Genomic DNA, 27,334 nt, shown 5'->3' on the forward strand with positions numbered 1-27,334 from the left:
GATCTGCTAGAGAAGATCCATGACAATATTTTATTACCATTATCATGAGCTCTTATCTTACAACTTAACTCTTGGAGGGGCACTATGTCAAATCTCTTCTGGAGATACAATTCATCTATTATTTCTCCACTATCTTCTCAGATTGCGACCACAAAACTCTTAATAAAATTGCCAAATGCATTTTCCCTTCATGTCATAATTTTCCAAATATGCTCTTCTCACTTCCTTAATTATTAACTAATATTTTCCAAAAATAAATGTTAAACTATGCACCTATCGTTTATCTGCTTTGTACCTCTGTTTTTGAAGAGGGGTGCCACATGAGTATTTTTCCAAACAACGAGTAGAACACCAGAATCTAACAATTTTTGTAAGATTTTACATAATACATTCAATTTCTTAGTTGCAAGCAAGCTCTCACTCACAGTATGAGCGAGTCAAACACAGAAGAATTGTCAGAATGCTCTGCATTCTTTTGTTAGCTTTAAGTTTATACAAAACAGTCTTTGGTCTTGAGTTTCAGATTTTAGATTAGTAGGTAGCTATGCAATTATATACTCTGTTAAGTTAGAATGATTGGTTCCAATGTCAATCTGGATTGTTGATCCATCACCAAATACAACTGGCCAAACTGCCAGGTACTGCAGTGTGTCATTTGCTACTGGGATTAAGTATATTTATTGGTAATCAGTATAGAGCAACAGGAAAGGGGCAACTCCAGAAACATTAAACCTAATCTCAGTTCACTTCCAACTGAAGCTACCTCCCATCCCTGCCATCAATTTTACCAAGACAAAACTACCAGTTGGCTTTATAAGAGGTTTTACCATTTTAATCATATTTCAACCTGCAAAAAAAAAAACAATTTGCCAGGAGTTAGGCATTGGAGCAAATAAAAACAAAAATGAGGACTAAATCAATGAAGTGGAAAAGCTTTGCTTCTCACAAGCTGACGATCCTTGACTATAATCAGAGATCTCCATAGGAACTCCCCCACCTCATACCTAACTCCCCAAATTATTTGCAATCTCCTACAATCTTGCATCCACTTCCTCCTGACTCTTCCCCCTCCCAATGGGCAATTAGCCCGTTTATCAAGCTGGATGTCAGATGGAGAGCTTTAAATGCATTCTGCAGTTAATGTTACCAGGCCATCCAGGACATCCCAACATCCTGAATTAATGCTCTGAAATTTGTATGCTCTTTTCACTGACCAAATAGACATTTACCAACATTCAAGAGGTAAAAGTAGTGCCGAAGACGATCCAACAACAGATACTAGGTCATTCCATACACCCAGTCGTTTGCACACAGCCCCACAAAACTTTAACCATCTGCTTCAGAGCAGGATCCGGAGGCTACAGACTACTGCTGTTCCTAATTTATATGAAGCAATGAGCTCAGGAACCGTATAAAGTCCCGAGCATACTTAACCCTGAGCCACATTACCAAAACCAAACTGAATGATGACTTACTTCTGCTGCTTTCTCTTTTAAATCTGCTGTTTGTGGAAGCATGCTGTGCATAAATTAGCTGCCATACCTCTCACTTTATGACAGCGGCTACAGTTTTAAAAGCAGCTCATTGCTGAGGGGTAATCTGGAAGGATAAATGCTGAAAGTCCACATCTAGAGTCCTGAATGTTTCTATTTCTACAGCTGTAAAGGTTAACCATCTAAAACTATTAATTGATAGCTATCACAATTGTATTCATTCATCACCAAGGCTATTTTTGAAGAGGAAGAAACTAGACAAGAAACAACGTGCCCTACATCTACATGCAACATTCTTATTGGAGTCTTCCTTTATAGGTTTCACAAGCACTTCCTTAAGTTAACATGCAAATTCAATAATGAATTCAGAATGCATTTTATTCATCCTTAAAAATAAACTTGGATTTCACAGACAATTAAAAAAGTAAAGCTGCAACATTATATGTTGCAGTTTTAAAATTACGCCATAAGTGGTTTAACATGCAAAATTGCCAATTAGGGGCAAGTTGTATTTTATACACCGGTGCTCAGTGTTCATTTGATTGGTTCAGATTTTCACTACATTATAAAAATCAAGAATGTGTGAATAGAATGGAAAAAGAAAGCAAATAAAAACACAAAGAGAAACAAAAATCATAGGAAGATTACAAAATAAGACAGCAAATGAAGACATACGTCACCTTCACTGGGTTTGAAGAGGCTGTAGTAGTCTGTGAGAAGAGAACCACATTGTTGAGCCTACAACCATAATTATAAAAGTTTTAAGCTAAATGAGGCACAGCATCTAGGCGGGAAGATGTGTACATTAGTACAGTTCTTCACTAACACACACAAAATGTTAGAGGAACTCAGCAGGCCAGGCTGACGCTATGAAGAGGTATAAACAGTCAACATTTCAATCCTGATGAAGGGGCTAAGCCCAAAAACATCGACTGTTTATCCTTCTCCAAAGACCTGCTGAGTTCGTCCAGCATTTGCAGAATCTCATGTTCATGATTCCTCACTAACAGGGTTCTGCACAAATCCAATTTATAGATTTGTACTGTCTGAATAAACCCTTCTCTTCCAGGTATTCAAACATCAAGAATACAATTAATTTGCTTCCATCTCAAGTGACAGACATGACTGGCAAGTACTGGCAAGCCTCCTTTTTTGCTTTATTCTTTATGGATAATCAAAGCAGTTTCCAGTATATCTGAACGACTTACTTCTGATTAAAACAGCAGAGTGTGATCTTTTGTCAAGTGGGTAACTAGCTCCTTTGTGTCCGCTCTCAATGGCTCCACAAGAGTGACAGTCTCAGAACATTGGCTTGAAAACAAGAGGGATCTAGTGTCAGGAGTGGAAGAACTGAGGAATCAGGGCCTCAAGCTGCGACATAATTTAATCCCTGGCCTATGAAGCAATCAAAAGTCAGAGGGGCATTTATGAGGCAACAAATATGGCACTTCAGTAACTCAGGTTGGTGACTAAAACCTAGTTTTTTTTTTAATTGACATGCTTTAGTACTGAATACCAAAGCCTTCTCAACAAGAAACAGGATGTGGTCAGTCATAAATCCTCCAGAAGGTCAAGTATATCCATATAATGGCATGCAAGACATGTCTTAATTAACAAGACTATAACAGACTCAAATTTAGAGACCAGTGCCAAACAAGGCTGCTTTTTCACCCTAATGCTTTCTCAAACCTTCTCGCGTCAATGCTACCTCGAATCTTTAGCAAATATCCCACACAAATGGAATTCACAATCCACGTCACCTCACTTCCAGAACCAAGGTCACAATAGCAAACTGGCAACGCTTGTTTTTCAGCACTCCTTCACTGATTAGAAATGGGGCTTACACTTAATATCCACAAGCCATGCACCCAACCAGTCAAGTTACAATGCCAATTAAAGGTTGATAACAAGGTCCCATTATCATGGAAGTCATTCCTCAGTGAAGTGAAACATAGAAGAAGAAACACACAATTACCTTCAGTGCAACAGCACGGCATTTGGCCAACTGAAGAAAGGAGAGCTCTAAGATCAGCTTTAAAATCATGCAAAACCAAACTTTAGAGGTGCTTCGGCACAAATGACCCACGAAAATCCAATTAAAAATCTCAGTAGTGGCATCTAGACCTCTGCTTCATATTAGATGCTACCGTGCATGCCCAGGGCTCTTGACATGCCACACACTTGGATAGGCTGGAATAAAAATAGTGTGGTTTGCAGAGTCCATCAATCCCCAGTTTTCACACTAACTTGCATCATGTTGTGCTTAAAAATATGGAGGGATATATTAGTTTCGATGCATCCAACATTCCATGGCACTAGTGCCAATCACATTTTCCTCAAATCCACCTTGTGAACTGCAAGCCTTCCCATATGAATACAGTAATATCAAAAAAAGTTGTACTCAACTGCAAAAGTACAAATTACAAGCCTCAGAGCCAGAGATATTAACTTTCAATTCACCAAACTGCATTAGATTCAAATCTCTTCCTCAGGACAAGAAAGACATTCAGCCACAAATTCATTCTCTTACCTTTGACATGATACAGTAAAATTTGGTAAGTTTAAAAAAATAGTTTCAGGTTAGCATCAAATCAGTCTACAAGTTTGTCTTACAAACTATGGAGAAAAATACTTCACAGTCTAGTTCACTACACTTCACACCACAATTGATTTTTTTAAATCTAAACGTTAGGTGGGCATTCAGGCAAGGAAAATTTTTCAGGAGCATTGCAAAAGTAAAATCTAATTTAATATTTTTCATAGGGCAACTTGAAATGCAATTTCTGAAATGTATTCAAACATAATGGAAATTTCCCAAACAATTTTGACATCAATTAAAAAAAAGAAAATTGCTTTTTGTAAATAGGATCTTTTAACCAAGGACATATTGGAACAGATCACTCTTATAATAATCTAGACACTTACAGGTTCTCATCTGCAAGCAAGCAGAATCTGTTTCAAGGAGTTTAGAACAACAATTTGTCAATTTCGGTTGCAATACTACAGAAACCAATTGTCAACATCATAAAAACACATTATAGAAGTGGTAATGACTACTTCTATTTGATCCAATTATGGAATCCAAGTACTATTTACAAGCTGCTGCAGATATCAACTCTTTATAGTGGTCAAAGGCCCAAAAATCCATTCCGGTGGAAAGAATATCCTTGCAACCAGTATCAAAAGGACCAACTCAGTTTTCTGCTGCAGACCTCAAATGTTCCTCCAGTTAAAAGGGGCTTCCTAAATTTAAACAATTAAAAAGCACTTTGAGGCTGCTTATCCAAATTATTTAAAGATCACAAATTGTGGGACAACCAGAACTGGAATGTGAATGAATATGATTTACCCACAAAAATAACAGCTGTCTGATAACTGAACTACTCTTGTGCAGGACAAACCAAAATCCTAGTCTAGCCTTGTGGGCAAACCCGTTCCTCAACAAGGGCACAATTGATTCAGGCCTGGCAGGCTTCCAACATGGACTCTCCAGTGTACTGGGTCTACTGGAGAGCAGAAAAACCAGGAACACAATCTCAAACACCACCACCACCATTGAAATATGACAATGGTATTGCTTGATATGAATAAAGTTCATCTCCAAAGGGCCTCGACTAAGTTGAGTTAAGGCTCAAGACAAAATTCAAATGGATCCTTGTCTGATCTGCAGCCCTTACAGCATGCTACCAGACTGAGTTATAAATGTAACCCTCAAGTTCTGTCAGCTGTGTAAGTCTAGGGAAGACAATCTCTGGCCCCACCAAACGTATGAGATTGAGGTGCAAAACCTCCTGTTTGTGTGGATACTGCATGATGTGTCACCCTGTTACAAATCGTACCATGAAATAAGACAGTACACCATATCCAATTAAACAACTTAGCTTCATAATTCTTAATTTGACTAAAGGGTTAACTCAACATCAGAGCACTGCCACTCATCTAACAACTGAGAGGTCTGCTCCACCCAAGTTTCATCCTCCTCTTCCCCCTCGGGGGTGGGCTTCGTTCCTGAGAACAGGCAGAGCCTAAGATTTCCAGGACTTTGAACCTGGGCATTTTTCCATTTATTCACCAGAGAGGTAAGGGCAGATACTACCTCAGAATTCTCACTCTTCACTGGGGGACGGGGACTGAATAGACATTCCAAATCAGACCACTCCCTTCCCTTCGCTAAGCAGAAACGAGAGAACCTTGTCTTTGAAGTCTCCAGCTATGGGAGACTTGACTTGTGATTCAGCCTGCTCCCCTACACTCATCTCCTTCTAGAAAGTATGGACAGTCCACAGTCCCCACCTCCCCTGGGGCCCCAACAGTACCAGGCAGTTCGACTGCCATTACGTCAGCGCCAGCCTGAACTAAAACAAAATCTGTGCCTGCCGTTTTATCAAATCTCCGCCCCACAATCGTAACATAAGCACACGCACATATATATGAGAGAGAGAGAACACGTGCACACACACGTACTGCTGCAAAAAGAGGAACACAAAAAATATACATACTTTTAAAATTACTTTCAAAACTAAAATCCCAACAAGATTAGATTTCAACAGACCTCATAATAAAAAGCAAAGCTTTTTCCAAAGGGCATAGTAGCAGAATTAGGCCATTCGGCCCCGAAGGCTGCTCCACCATTCCTTCATATCTGGTTTATTATCCCTCTCTGCAACACAAAACCTGCAAACACTCATATGTCACAACATAGCAATTCTTATTTCCTTTGGACCTGATGCTTTCCCACAGCAGCCTACATTTACCGACTGAGGACAAGTAGCGCTGCAAGAACAGGCATTTTAAAAAATAAGCACCAATTAATGATGGAGTCTGACAACAAATTGTGGTCAAAGAACAGATATAAAATTATATAACAAAGTACATCACAATAAAAACTGAAATCAATTTTCACTTTACCTGTGTAGATTTATCTTTCATGGATGAAGAATAATGCATATGGGGATCACGTGGCCACTGTCCTGTGAGATATGGTCCTGTTATAGTGTCTAAGGATGAAGTGCGTCGAATGGTACTTGAGGTTCTCATCTGTTGTGATTTGGACCTTTCAACTGTGGAAAATGAAAGGAGACTGGATGTTATATAGTTCTTATCATTATTAAAACAATCCCTTACAAGAAAAAAGGAATAAAAGTGCAAAACTGCACACAAACCCTTCTTTAAAAATGAGTGTTTAAAGAAACCTCACAACATTAAATGCATTCATCAATATCCAGTTACTCTTCCATGGCTACAAGACTGGATCACAGAGCGCGCACCCTCATTTTAAATAGCCTCTAGTATATTTTTCTCCATGGGTGCACAGACTATTTTAAGTTAAGATGAAACAAGATAAACCACAGTGGATCCCTAGTCACCATTCTGAACTTCAATATGCATTCTCTGATAAATCTCCAAATTAAATGTCCAGAATAACCACAACCTCTATCTTTGTTTGACAGCAGCTTCCACAGAATCTTATTTTTTGGTCATTCCATGACAGGCTACACATGATACTCTTTTACAGAAGAGAATGTGCCCTGCAGGCTTTCATTAAACCCTGGGGTCTGCAGTCCATGCCAACCTACTAGAGTGCTTAGAATTTGAATGTTATTCAAATTATTGGCACTCAAGGAGTTACAAGGTGAAACCCCCTTTAGTATGTTTCTGCTAGGTTGCAGAGGAGGACAAGTGTCTAGATTGTAATTTTGTTCCAAAAGCAACTTGATTGAAAGATCCTACTTTCAGAGAACAATTTTCTTTTTTTAAAAAAAAAATGATTCACTTTGAAACTGTGATACGTCATCATTCAGCAATTGAAAATGGACTTTCTTGCATTTATATTTAGCAACATGGATCTCTTCAAAAATAACTTACAGTATATTGGATTTCTGAATAGGCAATGCAAATGGTACAACATAACAACTATTTAGTTAAATAGAACAGCTTCTGATAAAAGGTTTTAGTATCCAAGCTTTCTACACAAGATTACGTCTCCAATATACTACAGGAAAGAAGTGCTCGGGCAGGTTGACATGAATTAATGAGGCTGCGCTTTCCATTCAATGGAGAATGACGGGCACAAACTTTCAAAGGAGCCCCCAGTAGCTTTTTTAATTAGTTCATGTGGCTATTGCTGTATGGATCATTCAATGTGCCTATACAGCAATAACTAGTGTGTTAACCTCTACTAATAGAAATGCACCACAACTCTGCCTTCCAATGAGCTGAGCAAAAACTGCTATAATAATCTGGGCAAATCACTGACCATAAAGTCACAAAAACTTTTCACAGAGAAAACTTAAATCAATAATGCCCAACATAATGGAGATGCTACAAAAAAAAACAGGGGCTTAATCATTTTAACCAAGAAAGAGTGACTGATAACAGCAAACAGAGAACTCTCATCATTCAGTTTGTCCCCCTGCCCCCAACATCCATTATTCAGATGTTAATGGACATAATCTTTAAGGATTACACTGTTAGCGTCCAGGGTAGATAAATACAGTATTGACATTACTTCCATCATGTTAGTTCTAGTGACGCCGCCAGCAGCAGGCCTCACACGACAGGGCAGCACATTTACACATGGCTGGAGATCATTTCACAAAGAAAAACAAAGCAGCAAAACCCATGTGGTGCACTGAGCTCCAGTGTGCTTTGCCATAGAACAGGCTTCTAATAGGGAATAAGGATCAAACAACTGGGCAGCACATTCAGACAAAGCCTCAGATCATTTCAGGAGTATTAAAAAAAAGACATTGATGCCGTACTGCTATATTCCTATGTGGGGAGTGAAATGGGCCCACATTTACAGGTTTCCGTGTGGTGAATTGCTGCTGTCTACCAGGATCTCAGTAATGTGGAAATTAGATGGAAAAGAGGAATAAAAGAAAGAAAATACTTTCAAAAATTAAAACATTACTCCAAGCAATGCTTATACCTCTTCTTAAAAGCCAAAAATATAACAGCAGTGAAATAAACTTGGCTTCAATTCACCCTTTTGAAAATAATGCAAACTCGAATAGACAATATTTTTCTCCCAAACCAGAAAATGATTTCCTCACTCATCAATAACATACAATAATGACAGGTATGCAGCACTCTTATATACGGAAATCAAAGGATGCTTTAGTCCCATCCGTTTGTGAGCCCATGCAAACAAGAGAAATATAGGTATTATCATCCCTCAAGAAAGTAATTTGATATTTCTTCCACAGATCAAACAGTCAAAAACATCCCCATACCAGTTCTTAGTTTGAACATCAGTTAAGCCTAGAATTAGAAAGTGTCAATAGTCTAGGCATAGCAATAAAATTTACAGAGGATATTTTTAAATGGAAATACAATTAATCATTAACATTTTACTTCAACAAAATCAGTTACCAAGGTACTCTGTGTTTTAAGTTCATATATCACACTGTAATATCTACACAAAAATGTTAGCAGAAATTACATGTTGTGAAAAGTGTCACTTTGCAGGCTATAGTGCAAAAAATAACAATTTAAATTAAGTCTCTCATTACTTATCAGTGAACAATATGAAATCCTGATGACTCAAAAACTGAAGTGATTATGTAGCTGATTCCCAACCAACTTAGTAAAGCAAAATGAAAATCAGGAAAAAGCAGAGAATTTTGGAGCATTAAAACCTTCAACCTGAAATGCTACAACTCTGATTCGCTTTTCAGTGCTTCAGCATTTTCTAGGTTTTATTAAAGTGATCCAAAATGTTCAGTTGAAGCCTAACTTGATTTTCAGAGCTCAAATGGGCAGCTGCATTAAATGGAACATCAAATGCAAGGAATTATTTCATCTTGGTTACTAATGGAAAAGAAAAATAACTCAAAAAAATCCAACTTTCCTACCTAAAGTGGACCTTCTAACTGTGGAGAAGAATACACAAAATATAACCTGGACTCTATATACTGTACCCTCAGATCTCATAAAAGTTTCATTTAAATAGCTCTCCCTGGGATATTATTAATTGTGAATGTCTTTAAGCAATAATCAAAACTTCTATCCTTGAGCAATGAATTATTAGGTCATTCAGATTTTAGTTTTAATTGGCACTTAAACCAAAAATTCCTTAAGAGTAGTGAGAATATGAAGCCTATTAATTTATCTACACATACCCATGGAATGAATGTGCAGCATGAAATCAAAGAGAGTAAGAGAAGATTTTTTTAAAGCTGACTGAAATGCAGAAAACAATTTGTTCAGCACTATGTGCCTAGACATTTGCAGCACTGCCAGACACCATGCTGAAGAAGATAGAAAATGTAACCAGCTGACAATGGTATGCAGCTATTGTATTCAACACTAGACTACATGTTAAAAATTGCACATAAAATGACCAATGAAACAGGTCTAGCTGGGATATCCTATGCATCTTACCTCAAAATGTGCAAGATCAAGGTACAGAGCAATGTGGTAGAACAGTAAGTATTTTCAACTGCAAGATGTTTAAACTGCTCACTTAGGTAATCTACAATTCTCAATATTGTATATGAAATCTAACAGTTTTCAAAGAAATGACTTTAAATTGACAATTTGCTGTAAAATATGTTTTAAAATTAACAATTATAAATAAGAAACTCAAGAGGCTAGTGTAAACAGGTGATGAATGAATGAAGAATCTTGACGAACAGATGAGAATACAGGTACACATGCACATGAACAGATGCTAACTATTTTGCCAAGTCAGTTCTGCCATGCAATTAGTCAATGGAAATTGGTGCTTGCCCACTTTTGATCTGCATCACAACAAATTCATACCCAACAAAATACTTCTGATCACAGTCTTGAAAACGTCAGCAGATCCAGCATTCACCAATACAGAATGCAGTACTCATGATGAACTGGAATGGCAGAAAAGCCTTGATGAATTGAAAGGTCAATTCCTTTTGCCACATTCCTTAGCTCCAGATCTTTCGCTTAATATGCACTTACACCCCTAGGTGTCTCTATTCATCCACATCCTTTATCTTTCCATTTAGTATTTTCTCCAATTCCCTGTTTTAGGCCTACCAATCTCTTGAGGCTTCTCCTGGCCAGAGAAGATCAAAAATAAAGATCCGGAGAAGTTTGCTTTAATGAACAGTTTTGGAGCTCAAGTTGTTTTGTGTTACACACAACAGAGACAACTGCATAAGGGGGAATCTAATCAATATCTGAAACACAGCAAGACTCACTCAGTACACATATTAGTCTGGAATACACCAACAGACAGCTGGCAGCGATGGTCTAGGCCCAATAGTCTATTGCAATACTGTAAACTTTGACAGCACTATGGACAATACAACCAAATTTCAATTAGAGTATTTAATGGTTACAAAGAATAGGAATTATTTCCCCAATGGTGTTCAGGCTGACACAACAGAAAAAAAACTATAAATACAATAACCAGAATGGAAAAAATATTTATATTTACCCAACGAAATAATTACTAGAAATAGCTGACAAGACTGGATCTCCATTCTACTAACATTAAGAGCTTTTGATATTTAAATATTGTACAGCTGAATTCTGCCAAAAACTTAATGCCCTAAAATATAGATTTGATGGTAAAATTTTAATCCAAAGTTAGCTTTAATTGTTAACATAAATATTTTAAAGCAAACATTTGAATTCTAAAGTGGTTATTTTAACCAATCTTAATTACAAAATTGCAGACTCAAATCCTATACCAGACAAAGAATCTTAAAGATCTATGGGATGAAATAACATCTAGAATTACACCTCCTCCTCTTCCCAGAAACTATACTTCCTCCAACAGCTCCACTCAAAGTCCTTTTAAAAAAATACTTCTGGATTATTGATATCCACCTCCCCCAAAGCACAATTTTCAATCCAAATCTGATTTAAAATTTAATCACCCAAATTTGTTTACCATTTAGCATTACATTTTTAATCTTTAATCACATACACTGGATTCACTGGTATACACTACTATGGCCAACTATCATCTGGACCATTTAGTCTAGCTCTTGCAAAGTTATTTACAACTGTTGGAATGCTTTCTGAAATAAAATAGTCTTACAATTGACAGTCTGGAGGTCACACACAAGGAGACCCATCTTTTTATTTATATATATGAGATCAAGGTCACTATCATTAAACATAACAAATAACGTACAGAAAGACTGATGCAACAGTGAATCAATGTTTGGGAGTTATTTTTGTTTGGTGGGGGGGGGGTTATGGAATTATTGCGTACTCACTTTGCACATTAGAGAAAATGATCAAGAGATCTGGACCAACTGATTTAATGCCCGAACCATGGAAACCAGGTCAGAGAGCAAACATTTTGTAAACAACAAATGCGAACAACTCACCGATTTTGTACGTTAAATCTCCTTATCTGATGATCAGTGGAGGGCAAGGGAAATGCGCCCGCCGACCGTGATCTTATTTTTCGGGTACGCAAGCGAAAATCGATTTCATATTTTAATTAAAATGCAATGATGAATATTTTTCCTGAATAAATTCTGCAAGTACTTGCATTTCGTACAAGTTGGATGCTCTATGCCTTAGCAGAGTCCCCGTATTGCCCTTTGCTACGGCCCCTGAATGAATTAAAATACCACAATCCCTTCGTCCATGTGTTACTGTCTGAATGCCAAGTGCATTCGGCAGCTCTGCATAAAGCAACCCATTCTCCAGCATTGAATGTCATTATCGTTCTTTAAAAAAATACTCTCCCCCACCTTAAGTGAATAGATTGGGAAAGCCTTAAATTATTACATTCGTATTCGGAATTGCTTCTTAAATCACGTAGGATTAAAACGATAGTTTTAATTTCATTCACGTTTTTCTTCGCCAACTCCCCCACCCCTCCAAGTTTCAGAATGTGATCCTATACAAGTAGGTAACATACATAACGAAAACCCTTGGTAATTGTGCATTGGTGCCATTAGCGCAGTTATCTCGTAAACGACAAACGCCAGGGGGGGAAAAGGTGACATTTTAATCTGGCGGTCAAAGTAAATACATAATAGGATGAAATCTGATCTCGATCAAGTTTTGCAGGATGGGTTGCGCCGTAACAATTCGATACGGGAAAAAAATGTTCCGATGACTTTTTTTCTATACACTATCGTATCTCAAGTTCAAAATACAAAACGGTGGGTATCGGCCATGAATTTATATTTATAACAATTCTGCCAATTACAAGATCATAAATGCTCTATTAATGATGTACATCTCACATTCACAATTGCCTGATTGTATTCTTATTTTATGTAAATTATTCCTTATTTAACCTTATTAATTACCGGCTAAGCATGTTTCTATGTGGAGGGAAAGCTCTCTGTAGTGTGATCAAAGAATATTGGGCAACGCTAACGTTTATAGAAATAGTGCATACACTTCATTGCAAACAGAGGATAAATGAGGCAGCTTCTCATTTTGGTCCCTCCTCAGTGATGCAATGACCCTCAATTTGACTTCTGCTTCATAATAGCATTTCTCAACTTTAGAGACCGAAAGCGGAATCTGAAATCCGGATTTCACAACAGAATATTTGAAGAAATATTAAAGTGCTACAAATTGCCATTCGGATTATTGCATCGCGACATCCTTAACAATGTTGTGAATGGTATTTTACTAACTTAACTGAAATATGCTCCCTACGTCTTATTTTAAACAATGCAGACAACCAAAAGCTTACTTCATCTCTTGTTCGCGAGTTTAACAAAAAATTGTAAATGTCCTTTACTGCCGCCATTCCAATTTGTCTTCTTTCAGGCATTGATAATCTGGGAAATCTGACACAATAGGTTAAATCCTGAAGGGAAAAAATAACATCCTTCAGGGCATATGCCCTTGTTTATAAAAGCAGACACAGAACCTCACAAAATGTCGTTTTAAGTCCGTTTCTGCATCGACATAAACATCGCCAAACCCTGCAGCTATCTTTCCGTACTCTCCTCACGAAGAAATTACACATAATTGCGATTTATTACGTTTGAAACAGTACCGGGTCCAGTCGTTGAAATGTTCTTGTGCAGCACTGGAATCGGTACACGATTTATTTGTCTACTTTTACTGAACAGTTAGAAAAACATTCCTATTACCCCTGTCTATTTTAATCTCCACATAGTTGTACTAAAATACACTTAAAAGCGCAAAATCAATATCTGTAAACAAATTTGAAGGGGAAAAATAGCTTACAAATAAGTGCATTGCTTTAATCCTTTAATTTAACAGTGGTAAGTCTGTTTATCTGGCTTTCCTCTGTACCTTTATAAACAGGAGAGCCGGGGCTCCTCTCAGGTGAGCTCCTGCTGTCAGGAGACCTTCTGTGCCTCATGCGGCCGTCGGCGGCGACGACAGCTGCAGTCGGAGCCCAGAGCGAGGACGTGGGTGACGAGGTCGGGGAAAGTTTCTGTCCATTGGGGGTGGTGGATGTGGCCGCTGTTGAGGTCGAGATGGTTGCAGTGGTTGTCGATGCTGACGCCGCCGCCGCCGCCGGTGAGCAGCTACCGCCGCCGCTGTTGCTGCATGAGGAGGAAGAGCGGGTCGGGCTGTTATTGCCTTGTCTCAGCTGGAAGGGCACGGTGGCCCTGATGGGCTGCAGGCGGTTCGAAGTAGGCGATCCATTGCGCCGCACTCTTTGAGACGCTGGTTGTGTGGACGACATGGCGAGATCCTTTAATACAGGACTGTTTTAAAAATATACAAAATGTTGTTTTTTCTAAAAATAATGCCGAATGTCTTCACTCCGCGTACGTTGGGTGCTCAGGAATATTTTTGTTACTGTCACAAATGGTGCTATTTTAGGGAAAAAATGACCCCTTTTTGCCTGAATCGGTCCGGTTCCAGGTTGCTGCTTGTTAAAGTGACTCCAGTTAATCCACTTCTCACTCATTCGCGTTGCTGTCCTCAGCCAAGCTCCCAAGAAACGACAACCAGAAGCAGCCCGGGACCGATTATTGACAGCTTCCGCACCAATCAGAATCCCAGCTGGGGCTCGGACTCGCCGCATCCACCTCCAGCAGGGCGGGGCTGGACATGATCGACACTGATTTTCTCCGATCGGAGCGAGGAACGGATGGGCCGCTCCACTCGATTGGCTACTTTGCTCGTCGTCTCACCCACTTCCTGCAATAATTGTCAGCATCATTCTCCCAGTCGAGAGACTGGAGCACCACAATCCTCCTCTGCTACTTGCTATTCGCGCAGCATTGGGGAGGGCCGTCGGTTTGATTGACAGCTCCTTCATTCAATCACCTGTCCGAGTCCTGAGCCGAGTTCGCTGCGTTGGCAGTGCGCGAGCTGAGACGCGCAGGTGATTGGCAGCCACAGTCAACCTGTCCTCACAGTGCAAGGTTAGCTCGCTGCTGGGACTCTTGTTACTCATTGGTTGTAGCTCAGCTGATTACAGGATATTTACTTTTTTTTTGCATTATAACAATATTGAAATAGTTAACTTTTAAGCGAGAAGACTCGTTCACCCACCCGCTTCCTGAAATGTATTAAAATTGTTTGGCTCCGTGGACCTAGCATTAGAGCTTAAACCAACCCCTTACCTTTGTGCATAAATCTCGCCAAACCCAGCTGTGAAATTGTGCATTATTGTTCCACTTGACTTTTATTTGTATTGGATATCGCGATACTCCTTCAAATTACAAAACTGAAACCCCAACATATGTTGGCCACGGTTTTATGAAAATGGCGGGGCACACAATTGAAAGCTTATGTCGCTCGGCATGTTCGAATTTAGCTCCTCAGAAGCAGCCCGTTTAAATTATAACATTAAATTACCAACTCGTGTACAAAATCTCGTTTAATAAAGTGGGTGAGATCGAGCAAGAATAAAATACAATGGAACTAACACCTCGTATTATTCCCAAGCATAACCGTCCATTTAATGCTATTGACCCCTTAATTTGGATTTTTTTTCCCCCATTGCAGAGTGGAACCCAATTTCGATGGAATTGATAACGTCAAAGGGCAAATTGGCCAGCCTGCTATGGGAAAGTATTAAAGGCAGGCATCTATTGATTTCTTAATGTTAGAAGAATCATGGGATATTGGGGAAAGATCAAAGAAATAATGTTGAGGTAGAAGATCAGCCATGATCTTAATAAATGGTGGCTGGGGCACGAAGGGTTGCATGGCTTACCGCCCCTTTTTCCATATGACATTCTTTTTTTTGTTGATGACCCACTCATAGCGGCACATCCCTCTTGGAGGAATCGGACAAATGCCAATTTTCCAAGCCTTTTAAATCGTGTGTGCACCATAATTATGTTTTCATTATGCAAAATGTGATTTGTACTATCCCTGTGTTTTTTTTTGATTGGCAAATACAATTTGCAACCCAGCTTGGAAGCATACTCCAACACCCCTTTGACAAAACCTATGTCCCACCACTCTCAGTTACATCACGATTTTACCTCCAAGAGACACTTGTCCTGCACACTCCCTGTAATTCCCAAGGATTTGATTTTAGATCTTTAAACATGTAAACAGTACTTTGGGCCTCAGGCTGTACCGAATTCCGCATCAGTAAGGCCTCAGAAGAAATATTTGCTCATTGCCAATTTGAACAAAGGTGTTATGCAGCTGTCAAAGAAATGTTAGATGTTAGACCTGGTAACTGCTAGTATGAAGTGAATGGTTACATCTCGCTTAACATTGTAGGGAGTAGGTTAAAGGTCAGAGAGATTTAATATTAACCTAAGGGACAAATTTTTCACCAGAGAATAATCGGTCTATGGAACGAACTGCCAGATAAGACACAGGAGTGGAATTGGGCCATTAGGCCCATTGTGTCTGCTCTGCTCTTTCATCATGTCCAATCCATTTCTCTCTCAACCCCATTCTCCTGCCTTCTCCTCATAACCGTTCACACCCTAGCCTCTGCCTTAAAGACACCCAATGATCTGGCCTCCACAGCCACCTGTGGCAACAATTCCACAAATTCAGCACCCTCTAGATAAGTAAATTTCTCCCTCTCTCTGTTCTAAATGGACTTCCCTCTATTCTGAGGCTATGCCCCCTGGTCTTAAACTTGCCCCACCATAGGAAATATCCTCTCCACATCTAGGCCTTTCAATGTTTGATAGGTTTCGATGAGATTTCCACACCACCCCTTTCTTCTAAATTCCAGTGATTACAGGCCCAGAGCCAGCAATCACTTCTTGTATGATAAGCATTTCATTACTGGAATCATTCTTGTGAACCTCCTCAGAATTCTTTCTTAAATGGTGCAAAACTGCTCACAATACTCTGGCTTCACCACTGCTTTATGAAGTCTCAGCTTTGCACCATTGCTTTTATATTCTATTCCTCTCAAAAAGGAATTTGCCTTCCTCACCACCGACTCAACCTGCAAATTAACCTTTAGGAAATGCTGTATGAGGGCTCCCAAGTCCTTTTGCATCTCAGAAGTTTTAACTTCTCTTCCCATTTAGAAGATAGTCTATACTTTTATTCCTTCTACCAAAACGGCACTTTATACCATCTGCCACTTCTTTGCCCATTCTCCTAACCTGTCTATGTCCTTCTGCAGCACACCCCCCGCTTCTTCAACACTACCTGCCCCTCCACCTATCTTCATATCGTCTCCAAACTTGAATACAAAGGTATCAATTCTGTCATCCAAATCATTGACATATATTGTAAAAAGAATCAGTCCCTACACAGACTCCTGTGGAACACCACTAGTCAGCAGCAGACAATCTGAAAAGACTCCCTTTATTCCCAATCTTTGCCTCCTGCCAATCAGCCACTGCTCTATCCATGCTAGTATCTATCCTGTAATACCATGGGCTCTTACCTTGTTAAGCAGTTTCATGTGTGGCACCTTGTCAAAGGCCTTCTGAATATCCAAGTACATGACATCCACCAATTCTTCTTTGCCTGTCCTGCTTGTTGAAGTGGTTGAGGAGGTGAGTACATTAACAACATTTAGTACATAGTTGAACTGGTATACAGATAGGAAAGGCTTAGAGGGATATAGGCCAGAAAACAGGTAAATGGGACTAGGCTGGATGTGAATCTTGGTTGGCATGGACCAGTTCGGCTGAAGGACCTGTTTCGGCCATGTATGATCCTGATTGTGGTATGAACATTCAACTGCCTTACATCCCATTGGAGGAAGCGTGTAATAACTGGCAGTCTAAAATTTTGGCATCATAACCCAAATGCAAAGGCAAAAAAAGTATGTGAAAACATTTATAATTAATCATATTTTAAAGTTTAAATGGCAATCCATGGACATGAAGGCCTTTGTATCAGTAGAATGTTGGAACCTCTTCAAACTGCATTTTAGAAAACAATTAATTGATGATTTTATTCAGAGCACAGTTAGGTGGAAATATTGTATCACAACAATGTTGAAACATTGCTTGAAGAAACTATTTCTAGTTGCAAGATAGGAATCACAATGGAGAAGGGTTGGGCTTTACTATACTGGCTTGAAAACAATGAGAGCAAGAATGAGAAATGATATGCTGGAGAGGCAAACAATGGATGAAATTGTGAAACAAAAATAATTGCTGGGGTGTTGAAGGTTCTCACACAGTCAGTAGGGGGTGAGAGAAAATATAGAGGCAGACCTCTGAATTGGGGGAAGGGGAATGTGAAAAAAATTGGGACAGTAATGAGCCTGGAAACTGTAAAGTCCCAAGGATCATGGGAGATCAGCGATTTGGAAAGTTGCTATGGAGCAAATGGAATCTCCAAAATTTTAAGGATTCTTGTATGGTTCTTGTTGATAGGAAAGTGGCACCTATTTAAGAAAAGAAGGTGGAATAAACGGGAAATCTGCAGCCTGCCATTGGTGGTGGAGAAAATGTGGGATATAAGAAGAGATATTATAGGAAGGCACTTAGAAACTAATAGTACTACTGAGCAGAGTTACTATATAGTGGCGAATTTGACTATCAATGTTCTTTGAGGAAATATCTGTCAGAGTAATGAATGAAAAGCTGTAGAGAGAGTACATTTGAATGTTAGATGACTTTCAATATGGTCCCAACAATGTTCAAGCACACAAAATTGATAATTATATCCATTCCTGGATTGAGTTAAATAACAAGGAAGGACTAACGGTCTTTCTCAAGCTGCCCTTGGACATATTACTGATCGCTAATATACAAGTGCAGCAGGAAGACACGTCTTGATCTTTACTGCAAGAAGATTTAGAACATGGAACAGTACAGGCCCTTCAGCCCATGACGTTGTACAACCCTTTAATCTACTTGAAGATTTAACACTTCCCTCCCACATAGCCCTCCAATTTCCTTTCATCTATGTAGCTATCTTAAATGTCTCTAATGTATCTGCCTCTATCACCACACCTAGCATCGTGTGCTATGAACTTTATGTTCAGTTAAAAAAATACTTCAGACATCCCCATACATCCTCAATATACTTTCCTCCAATCACTTTAAAGATATTAGCAATTGCCATTCTGGAAGAAAGGTGCTGGTTGTTTATTTATGCCTCTTGTCTTTTATACGTCTTGTATCAAGTCACTTTTCATCCTCCTTCTCTCTAAAGATAAAAGCCCTAACTTGCTTAACCTCTTCTCATAAGACATGCTCCCTAATCCAGGTAGCATCCTAGTAAATCTCCTTTGCACCCTCTCTTAAAACTGTCACATCATTCTGATAATGAGATGACCAGAACTGAATGCAATACTCCAAGTGTGGTCTAATCAGAGTTCTGTAGAGCTGCAACATTACCTTGCAGTTCTTGACTCAGTCCCTGACTAATGAAGGCCAACACATCATATGCCTTCTTAATCACCCTAACAACTTGTGTGACAATTTTGAGGGATTTGTGGATGCGGACCCCAAGATCTTGCTGTTCCCCCACATTACTATGAATCCTGCCACTAAACCTGTGCTATGCCTACAACTTCAAACTTCCAAAGTGTATCACTTCAAATTAATTATCAAATCAGTTATGATTTGTATAAATAAATGTTACTATGGTTATATTTTTGTAGGCAATTCATTAGGATCACGGATGACTCGTTTCCATTCTGTTTTTATGAGTTCTCACTTGGCTAATGAGGCAGACTCTCCCTGTGATGGGGAGGCAGGAAATGGCTAATGAGACAGCTGGGTGAGTAACATGGGTTGGTCTGCTCCTTCCTTCCCTGACACGGAGCCTCTTTGTGCTTCCAATACACAGCCCTGCGGTTCCCAATCCAATCCCATCCATTGCATCTACCTTTACACCAACTGCTCCACCATCTGACCTATCATTCTGGTTCTCATCCCCCTACCAACCTAGTTGAAACCCACCCCAACAGCTCTAGCACACCCATCCACAAGGGCATTGGTCCCTTTTCCGTTCGGGTGTAACTTGTCCCTTTTGTACAGGTCATAACCTCCCATCTCCCCAGAAGAGAGTCCAATAATCCATAAATCTGAAATCCTGCCCCCTGCACCAATTCTTTAACCACACATTCGCCTGCTGTATCATCTATTCTTACCCTCATTAGCACATGGCACAAGCAGCAATCCAAATATTGTCACCCTTGAGGTTCTACCTAGCTCTCTTCTTTAGTTCTTCAGGATTCTTGAGGTCCCTTTTTCTACCAATGCCATTGGTACCAATATGTACCATGTCTTACCCTCTGTCTTAAGAATGCTGTGGACCCAATCTGAGACATACCTGACCCTAGCATTTAGGAGGAAACAGACCATCTGGCTGTCTCTTTCATGTCCATAGAATCTCCTGCCACGATTGTTGGATCAATAGAGTGTAGGTGGACTTGCTGTGGACAGGTGCATTGAAGGATCAGAGTGGTACCAGTATAGTGATATCAGTCTTATGATGTGAGATTGAGTAGAAGAGGCTTCTATTTCCTGAATTGTTGAAGAAATTACAGGTGACTTTATTGAAACATTGAACTCAGGGAAAGCTAGCTAATTGGCTTGGTGATAGGAGGCAGAGTATAGTGGAGAAAGCATGCTTTTCTTTATTTGTCTATGACCAGTACAATACTACAGGGATTCATATGGTCTGTAATATACAAATCACATGGATATAGCATTATTTCTATAGCACCTTTCATACATTGAGATTCAGGGTCAACATTCTTTGCATAGATTGTAAAGATAAATCAATATTGTCATAAAAATAAGAGACAACATCTTAAATTAGAAGTAAAGACAAACATATAAAATAAAATTTAATCAAATATTCAAGATTAGACAATTTATTATCAAAGAATGTATAAATTATGCTCACAGATAGCCACAAAGCAAGAAACCCGAAATAACCCAGTTAAAGATAAAGAATAAAAATTATGCAAACACTTGAAGCGAACAACAGCATTCCACTTATACCAAATTGTATCAATGAAATCAACATCAGCAGACATTAAGTGATAAGTTTGCGAATGACTCGAAAGTTGGACAGCAAGAAAGGCTGTCCATGCTTTCAGGATATGGATTCAATGGAAAGCTAGGCAAAGGGTTGTCAGTCGGAATAATATGTGAGGTGATGCATTTTGGAGAAATCAAATAGAGATGGGACGTAGAATAAATAGTAGGGTATTGAGGAAAGTTGATAAACAGAGATTGTGGGCTCAGGTAGATAGGATCTTGAAAGTGAGTGGAATGTTTGTCTTCATAGATTGGGGCATAGAAACCATAAGCTAAGGTGTTGTGTTGCAGCTTTACAAAATACTGTAACAAACTACATTTAGAGTATTGCGTGCTGTTCTGGTCACACACAAGAGGAAAGATGTGGTTGCGATGAAGAGTGCAGATGAGATACACTAGGATATTGCCTGCATTGTAGGATTTTGATTATGGAGAGAGGTTGTATTGGCTGCGCTTGTTTTTGAGGGAATGAAGAAGGCTGAGAGAGGCATAGATAAGAAAGTCCATTTTTTCATATGGCAGGAATATCCAAATGTGAGGGCATAGGTTTAAAATGAAAGGAAGAGATTTGATGGTTAAGTTTTATTACATTGAATGTCTGATATCCGGAACTCTACCATAAATCAGACTTGGGTTGCTCTCCCGAAAGACTTGGAGACCTCACGGAGGTTTATAAATCTGTTGGAACTGTTTGAAGAAGGATAGACAAAGGAGAATCGGTTGATGTTGTGTACGTGGATTTGCAGAAGTCCTTTAACAAGGTGCCACACATGAGGCTGCTTAACAAGTAAAGAGCCCATGGTATTACAGAAAAAAATCTAGTATGGATAAAGCAGTGGCTGATGGGCAGGAGGCAAAGATTGGAAAGAAAGGGCGCCTTTTCTGGTTGGCTGCCAGTGACTGGTGATGTTCCACAGGGTCTGTGTTGGGACCACTTATTTTATGTTATATGTCAATAACTTGGATGGCAGAATTGATGGCTGTGTTGCAAAATTTACAGATGATGCAAAGATAGGTGGTGGGACAGGTAGTTTTGGGTACGTAGAGAGGCTACAGAAAGACAGATTAAGAGAATGGGCAAAGATGCGGCAGATGGAGTACAGTTTTGGGAAGTGTATAGTCGTGCACTTTGGTAGAAGAAGTAGATAGGTAGACTAATGGGTAGAAAATTCAAAAATCTTGTGCAGTATTCCCTAAAATTAATTTGCAGGTTGAGTCAGTGGTGAGGAGGGCAAATGTGATGTTGGCGTACATTTCAAGAGGACGGATTATAAAAGCAAGGATGTAATATTGAGCCTTTCTAAAGCATTGGTGAGGCCTCACTTGGAGTATTGGGAGCAGTTTTGGGACCTTATCTTAGAAAGGTTGTGCTGACACTGGAGCAGGTCCAAAGGAGGTTCGTGAAAATTATTCCAGGATTGAACAGAATGTCATGTGAAACATACTTGGTGACTGTACTCACTAGAATTTAGATAAATGAGGGGTGCCCTAATTGAAATATATTGAATGGTGAAAGGCCTTGATAGAGTGGATGTGGAGAGGATGTTTCCCATGACTGGAGAGTCAATGACCAGATGACACAGCCCCAGAATAGAGGGTTGTCCTTTTATAATGGAGATGAGGAGGAATTTCTTTAGCCAGAGTGGGAAATCTGTGGAATTCTTTGCCACAGGTGGCTGTGTAGGCCAAGTCTTTACACATATTTAAGGCAGAGATTGATAGATCCTTGATTGGTTAGGGCTTGAAGGGATACGGGGAGAAGGCAGGACATTGGGGCTGAGAGGAAAAAGGGATTAGTCATGATGAAATGGCAGAGCAGACTCAATGGGCCAAATGGCCTAATTCTGTTCCTATGTCTTATGGACTTATGGCCTTATAAAATTATAAGTGACGTAGATAGGGTAGACATTCAGAATCTTTTCCCCAGAATATAAATATCAAATATCAAAGGACATGCTTTTAAAGTGGGGGGTGTTGAGGATGTGAGGAGCAAGATTTTTTTTTAATGCGAAGAGCGGTACCAGCCTGGTGAGAGTTACCAGGGATAGTTGGGGAAGCAGACAGTTTGGAGTTTAAATTTTGTTTTAGATAGACGCATGAATATGAAAGGAATGGAGGGATATGGGAGAGGACATGTAAATTAAATTGGCATCAAGATTGGCACATCATTAAGGGTTGAATAGCCCTTGCAGTGTTGTTATATTCTATGTTTTATATTGTGTTTAAAAGTCATTTAGTCAAGCACTTAAATAGGTAAGGCATAGAAGGAATGATGGCATGAATATCAATTTCTTCTTCCAGTGAACAAATTCCACCCCCACCATTCCTCTATTCTCCATCCTGACCTTTCACCACTTCTCCCTGGACTATTACTTCCCCTTGGGTCCCCACCTCCTTCCCTTTCTCCTAATGTCCACTCTCCCCTCCTATCAAATTCTTCCTTCTCCAGGCCCTTGACCTTTCCCACCCACCAGGCTTCACCTATTACCTTCCAGCTAGCCTCCTTCCCCTCCTCCACCTTTTTATTGTGGCGTCTTCTCCCTTCAGTCCTGAAGAAGAGTCTGAAATGTCAACTGTTTACTCTTTTCCATAGATGCAGCCTGACCTGCTGAGCTCTCGCAGCGCTTTATGTGTGTTGCTTTGGATTTCCAGGTGAAAAGGTTGGCATGGACTGAAAGGCCTGTATCTGTGTTGTACAACTTTTATCACTTTGAAGCATTGAGACAGTTTAGAATACTTGACAACATAGATTTTTACCCTGGATATGGTGTCTAGAACCAGAGGTCACAGTATCCAAATATATAGGCCAATGGGGGAAGTATCATCCTTGGAATGAAGGTGAATCTGTAGGATTCTTGTTTCACAGAAGGCCGTAGAGGCTCAATCATTGATTCAATCCCAAACCGAAATGAACAGAGGGGTGCGGGAATAGAGCAGGAAAATGGTGTTAAGGTCAAAGATCAGCCATGATCTTGTTGAATGGTGGAATTGGTTCTAATGGCTACGTAAACTACGCCTGTTTCTGTTTTCTTATGTTCTGAATAACTGGGGATTTCAACTTCCTTAACACCATCTCAGACAGAATATGTGTAAAAGGTAATAGAAGATGCATAATTACAAAAATGCATTCAGGATTATTTTAATAAACAATAGGTTACAAACCGAACAAGAGAACACAATGCTGAACCTAATTTTAGGGAATGAATCTGGACAGACAGAGGGTTGCCTGTGGGATTCGGTGAGTAACGTTTTGATGATAGTAATTAGAATTGTTATATTTAACATAATTATGGAAGCGGACAAAGTGACTGAAATGAAAGTTCTCCATTGGTACAGATTTTACTAGGTTAAGATGTGATTTAAATGTGGACAAGAAATTGAGGGATGAGGGATCTGGAGGCTCTAATCAGCTATAGGTAGCTGGGATTAAGTGAGTCATTTGAGTATAAGGGATGCAAGGTACATTTAAAAAGGAAATCAGGAGGGCAGAAAGGGGAAATGAAATATCATGGGTATTTAAGTAAAGAAGGATTCTAAATATTTGATAAGTATGTAATATATAGTGGAGCAGGTTTATACACTGTAGGTCAGCACAATGCTGTTTTTAGACTACAGTTCAGTATTCAACACCATAGTTTCATCCAGGCTCGACAAGAAGCTCAGAGACCTCGGCTTTCACCCTGCCTTGTGCAGCTGGATCCTGGAGTTCCTGTCAGATCACTGGCAGGTGGTATGAATGGGACCCAAGGGGAAGTAATAGTCCAGGGAGAAGTGGTGAAAGGTCAGAATGGAGAATAGAGGAATGGTGGGGGTGGAATTTGTTCACTGGAAGGAGAAATTGATATTCATGCCATCATTCCTTCTATGCCTTACCTATTTAAGTGCTTGATTCATGCTCACCTCCAACCCTCTGACTCTCAATACAGGAGCCCCTCAGGGCTGTGTACTAAGTCCCCTCCTTTATTCCCTGTATACCCATGACTGTGTCACCACCCACAGTTCTAATCTGCTAATTAAATTTGCCAATGACACTACATTGATTGGCCTTATCTCAAACAATAACAAGGTCGCCTACAGGGAAGAAGTCATCTCTCTGACACAGTGGTGTCAAGACAACAACCTCTCCCTCAATGTCGCAAGAACAAAGTAGCTGGTTGTGGATTACAGGAGGAATGGAAATAGGCTAACCCCTATTGACATCAATGGATCTGGGGTTGAGAGGGTAAACAGCTTCATGTTCTTCGGCATACACATCACTGAGGACCTCACGTGGTCTGTACACACCAGCTGTGTGGTTAAAAAGGCACAACAGCACCTCTTTCACCTCAGAAGGCTGAGGAAGTTTGGTATGGGCCCCCAAATCCTAAGAACTTTCTACAGGGGCACAGTTGAGAGCAGCCTGACTAGCTGCATCACTGCCTGGTATGGGAACTGTATCTCCATTAATCACAGGACTCTGCAGAGAGTGGTGCGGACAGCCCAGCGTATCTGTAGTTGTGAACTTCCCACTATTCAGGACATTTACAAAGACAGGGCCTGTAGGATCATTAGGGACCTGAGTCAACCCCAATCATAATCTATTCCGACTGCTATCATCCAGGAAATGATACCACAGCATAAAAGCCAGGACCAACAGGCTCCGGGACAGCTACTTCCACCAGGCCATCAGACTGATGAACTCACATGACTTGAGTGTACTTTATATTACATTGACTGTTCTATTTATAATAAACTATTATAAATTACTATGTTTGCACATTGAGACAGAAATGTAACATATGTGAAGGATGTAAGAAATAAAGTCAATTCAATTCAATTCATTTTGAGCTGAAGTGCTGGTACAGTGCTGTACAGTTCTATTTTGTATGCTTTAAGTAGGTAAGAACAAAAGGAAGAGAGTAGATCCACCTGTGGTGATCTTGGTGTGTGAAGCCACAGGGGCTGAGTAAGGTCTAACTGATGACCTCGCATCTGTATTTACTGTGGAAAAGGATGTGGAAGCTAGTGAATTCAGGAAAGAGGACAGGGATATACTGGTATATTGTTATTAAAGAGGAGGATGTAATGACAGTTATGAAGCACAGAAATATGTGGATAAATCTCTGGGCCTGGCCAGATGCATCATAGGACATTGGGAACTAATGGAGAAGATTTGCTAGAGTCAAGGTAGAAACTCTTATATCTTCATTAACCACGGGTGAGCTACTAGAAGATTTAAGGGTTTCAAGTATTTTGCCTTTATTGAAGAAGGATGCAAGGACAAGCTAGGGATCTACAAGCTGATGAACCATGCTCAGTGGTGGAAAGCTACTGGAATACATTCTGAGGCTCAGGATTGGCAATTGGAAAGTCAAAGACTGATTAGGGATGGTCAACAAGGTTTTGTGTACTGGAAATGGAATATTAAGAATTTGAGGTAACCAAGACAATTGATGAGAGCAGGATGGTGAATGATGTTTGCTTGAACTTTAGCAAGACTTTTGACAAGATCCTACATGATAAGCTGGTCCAGGAGGTTGGAATACATTAGGGTGAGATAGCAAATTGGATACAAAATTGACTTGGTGGTAGGAAGCAAAGGTTGGTAGTGGAGGGTTGCTTTTCAGACTGGAGATCTGTAACATCTGGTGTGCTGCAGGAACTGGTGCTGGGTCTTTTGTTGTTTGTCATATTTCAATGACTTGGAAGAGATTGTAGGTGGTAAGTTTATAGGTGATACCAAAGTTGGTTATATAGTGGATAACGAAGAAGGCTTGTCTAAGGTTACAACAGGATTGAGATCAACTGGGAAAGTGAGGAAGGGAATGGTGATGGAATTTAGCATGGATAAGTGCAAACTGATGTGTTTTTGGAAATTGAAGCAGGCCAGGATACTCACAATGAATAACAGGGCAAAGGACATTATATTGACTAGTGAGAACTTGAGCTACAAATTCAAAGATTCAAAGGTTCACTTTACTAACAAAGTACGTATTCAGAATAAAGCTCTGAGATTTGTCTTTTCCAGATAGCCATAAAATACAGTAAGCCATATAAGTAGTTGAAAGAAAGACATCAATTCCCCCTGGTATAAAGAGAAAAAGAAACAAAAATTTGCAAACTCCAAACCCCCCCCCCCCCCACCCTCGCACAGAAACTAAACAGATCACGCAAACCACCTTCCCGCCAATCTGCAACAAGAAAGAATGGGTGAGAATACAAAAAAGAGATAGAACTGAAGGAGACCAATCTGTAAATCTCAGGATTTTGTTACAACTGTGTAACCCATTATTTAGGCTGCACTTGAAGGACCATGTACAGTTCTGCTTGCTGTGCCACAGGACTGCTAGACAGGATGCAGAAAAGATTCACAGAAATGTTGACTGGACTGGAGGGCTTGTGTTGAGAGGTGAAATTGGACAGTCTGGGCTTCCCCTCCCCCCCACCAGCAAAGACGGTTGTGAGGTATTCTTATTGAGGTTTATAAAATTGAGGGACACAGGTAGTGTATAGTCACAG

General features: G+C 39.8%; 1 protein-coding gene across 2 annotated transcripts in view; it reads right to left on the bottom strand.

The window, feature by feature from the left end:
- Window positions 1-14,400, bottom strand: part of glcci1a (glucocorticoid induced 1a) — a 220,902-nt gene extending 206,502 nt beyond the window's left edge. The window contains exons 1-3 of one of the 2 annotated variants that reach the window (XM_073054166.1): window positions 13,725-14,400; window positions 6,402-6,553; window positions 2,174-2,203 (exon numbers count right to left, since the gene is read on the bottom strand). In XM_073054166.1, the coding sequence (XP_072910267.1) occupies window positions 2,174-2,203; window positions 6,402-6,553; window positions 13,725-14,124 (582 nt within the window). In that variant the 5' untranslated portion in view covers window positions 14,125-14,400. The remainder of the gene's footprint in view (window positions 1-2,173; window positions 2,204-6,401; window positions 6,554-13,724) is intronic. The other variant, XM_073054167.1, reaches the window with a different exon arrangement.
- Between the last annotated feature and the right edge of the window lie 12,934 nt (window positions 14,401-27,334).

This window comes from Hemitrygon akajei, chromosome 8 (assembly GCF_048418815.1).
Source record: "Hemitrygon akajei chromosome 8, sHemAka1.3, whole genome shotgun sequence".
NCBI lineage: Eukaryota > Metazoa > Chordata > Chondrichthyes > Myliobatiformes > Dasyatidae > Hemitrygon > Hemitrygon akajei.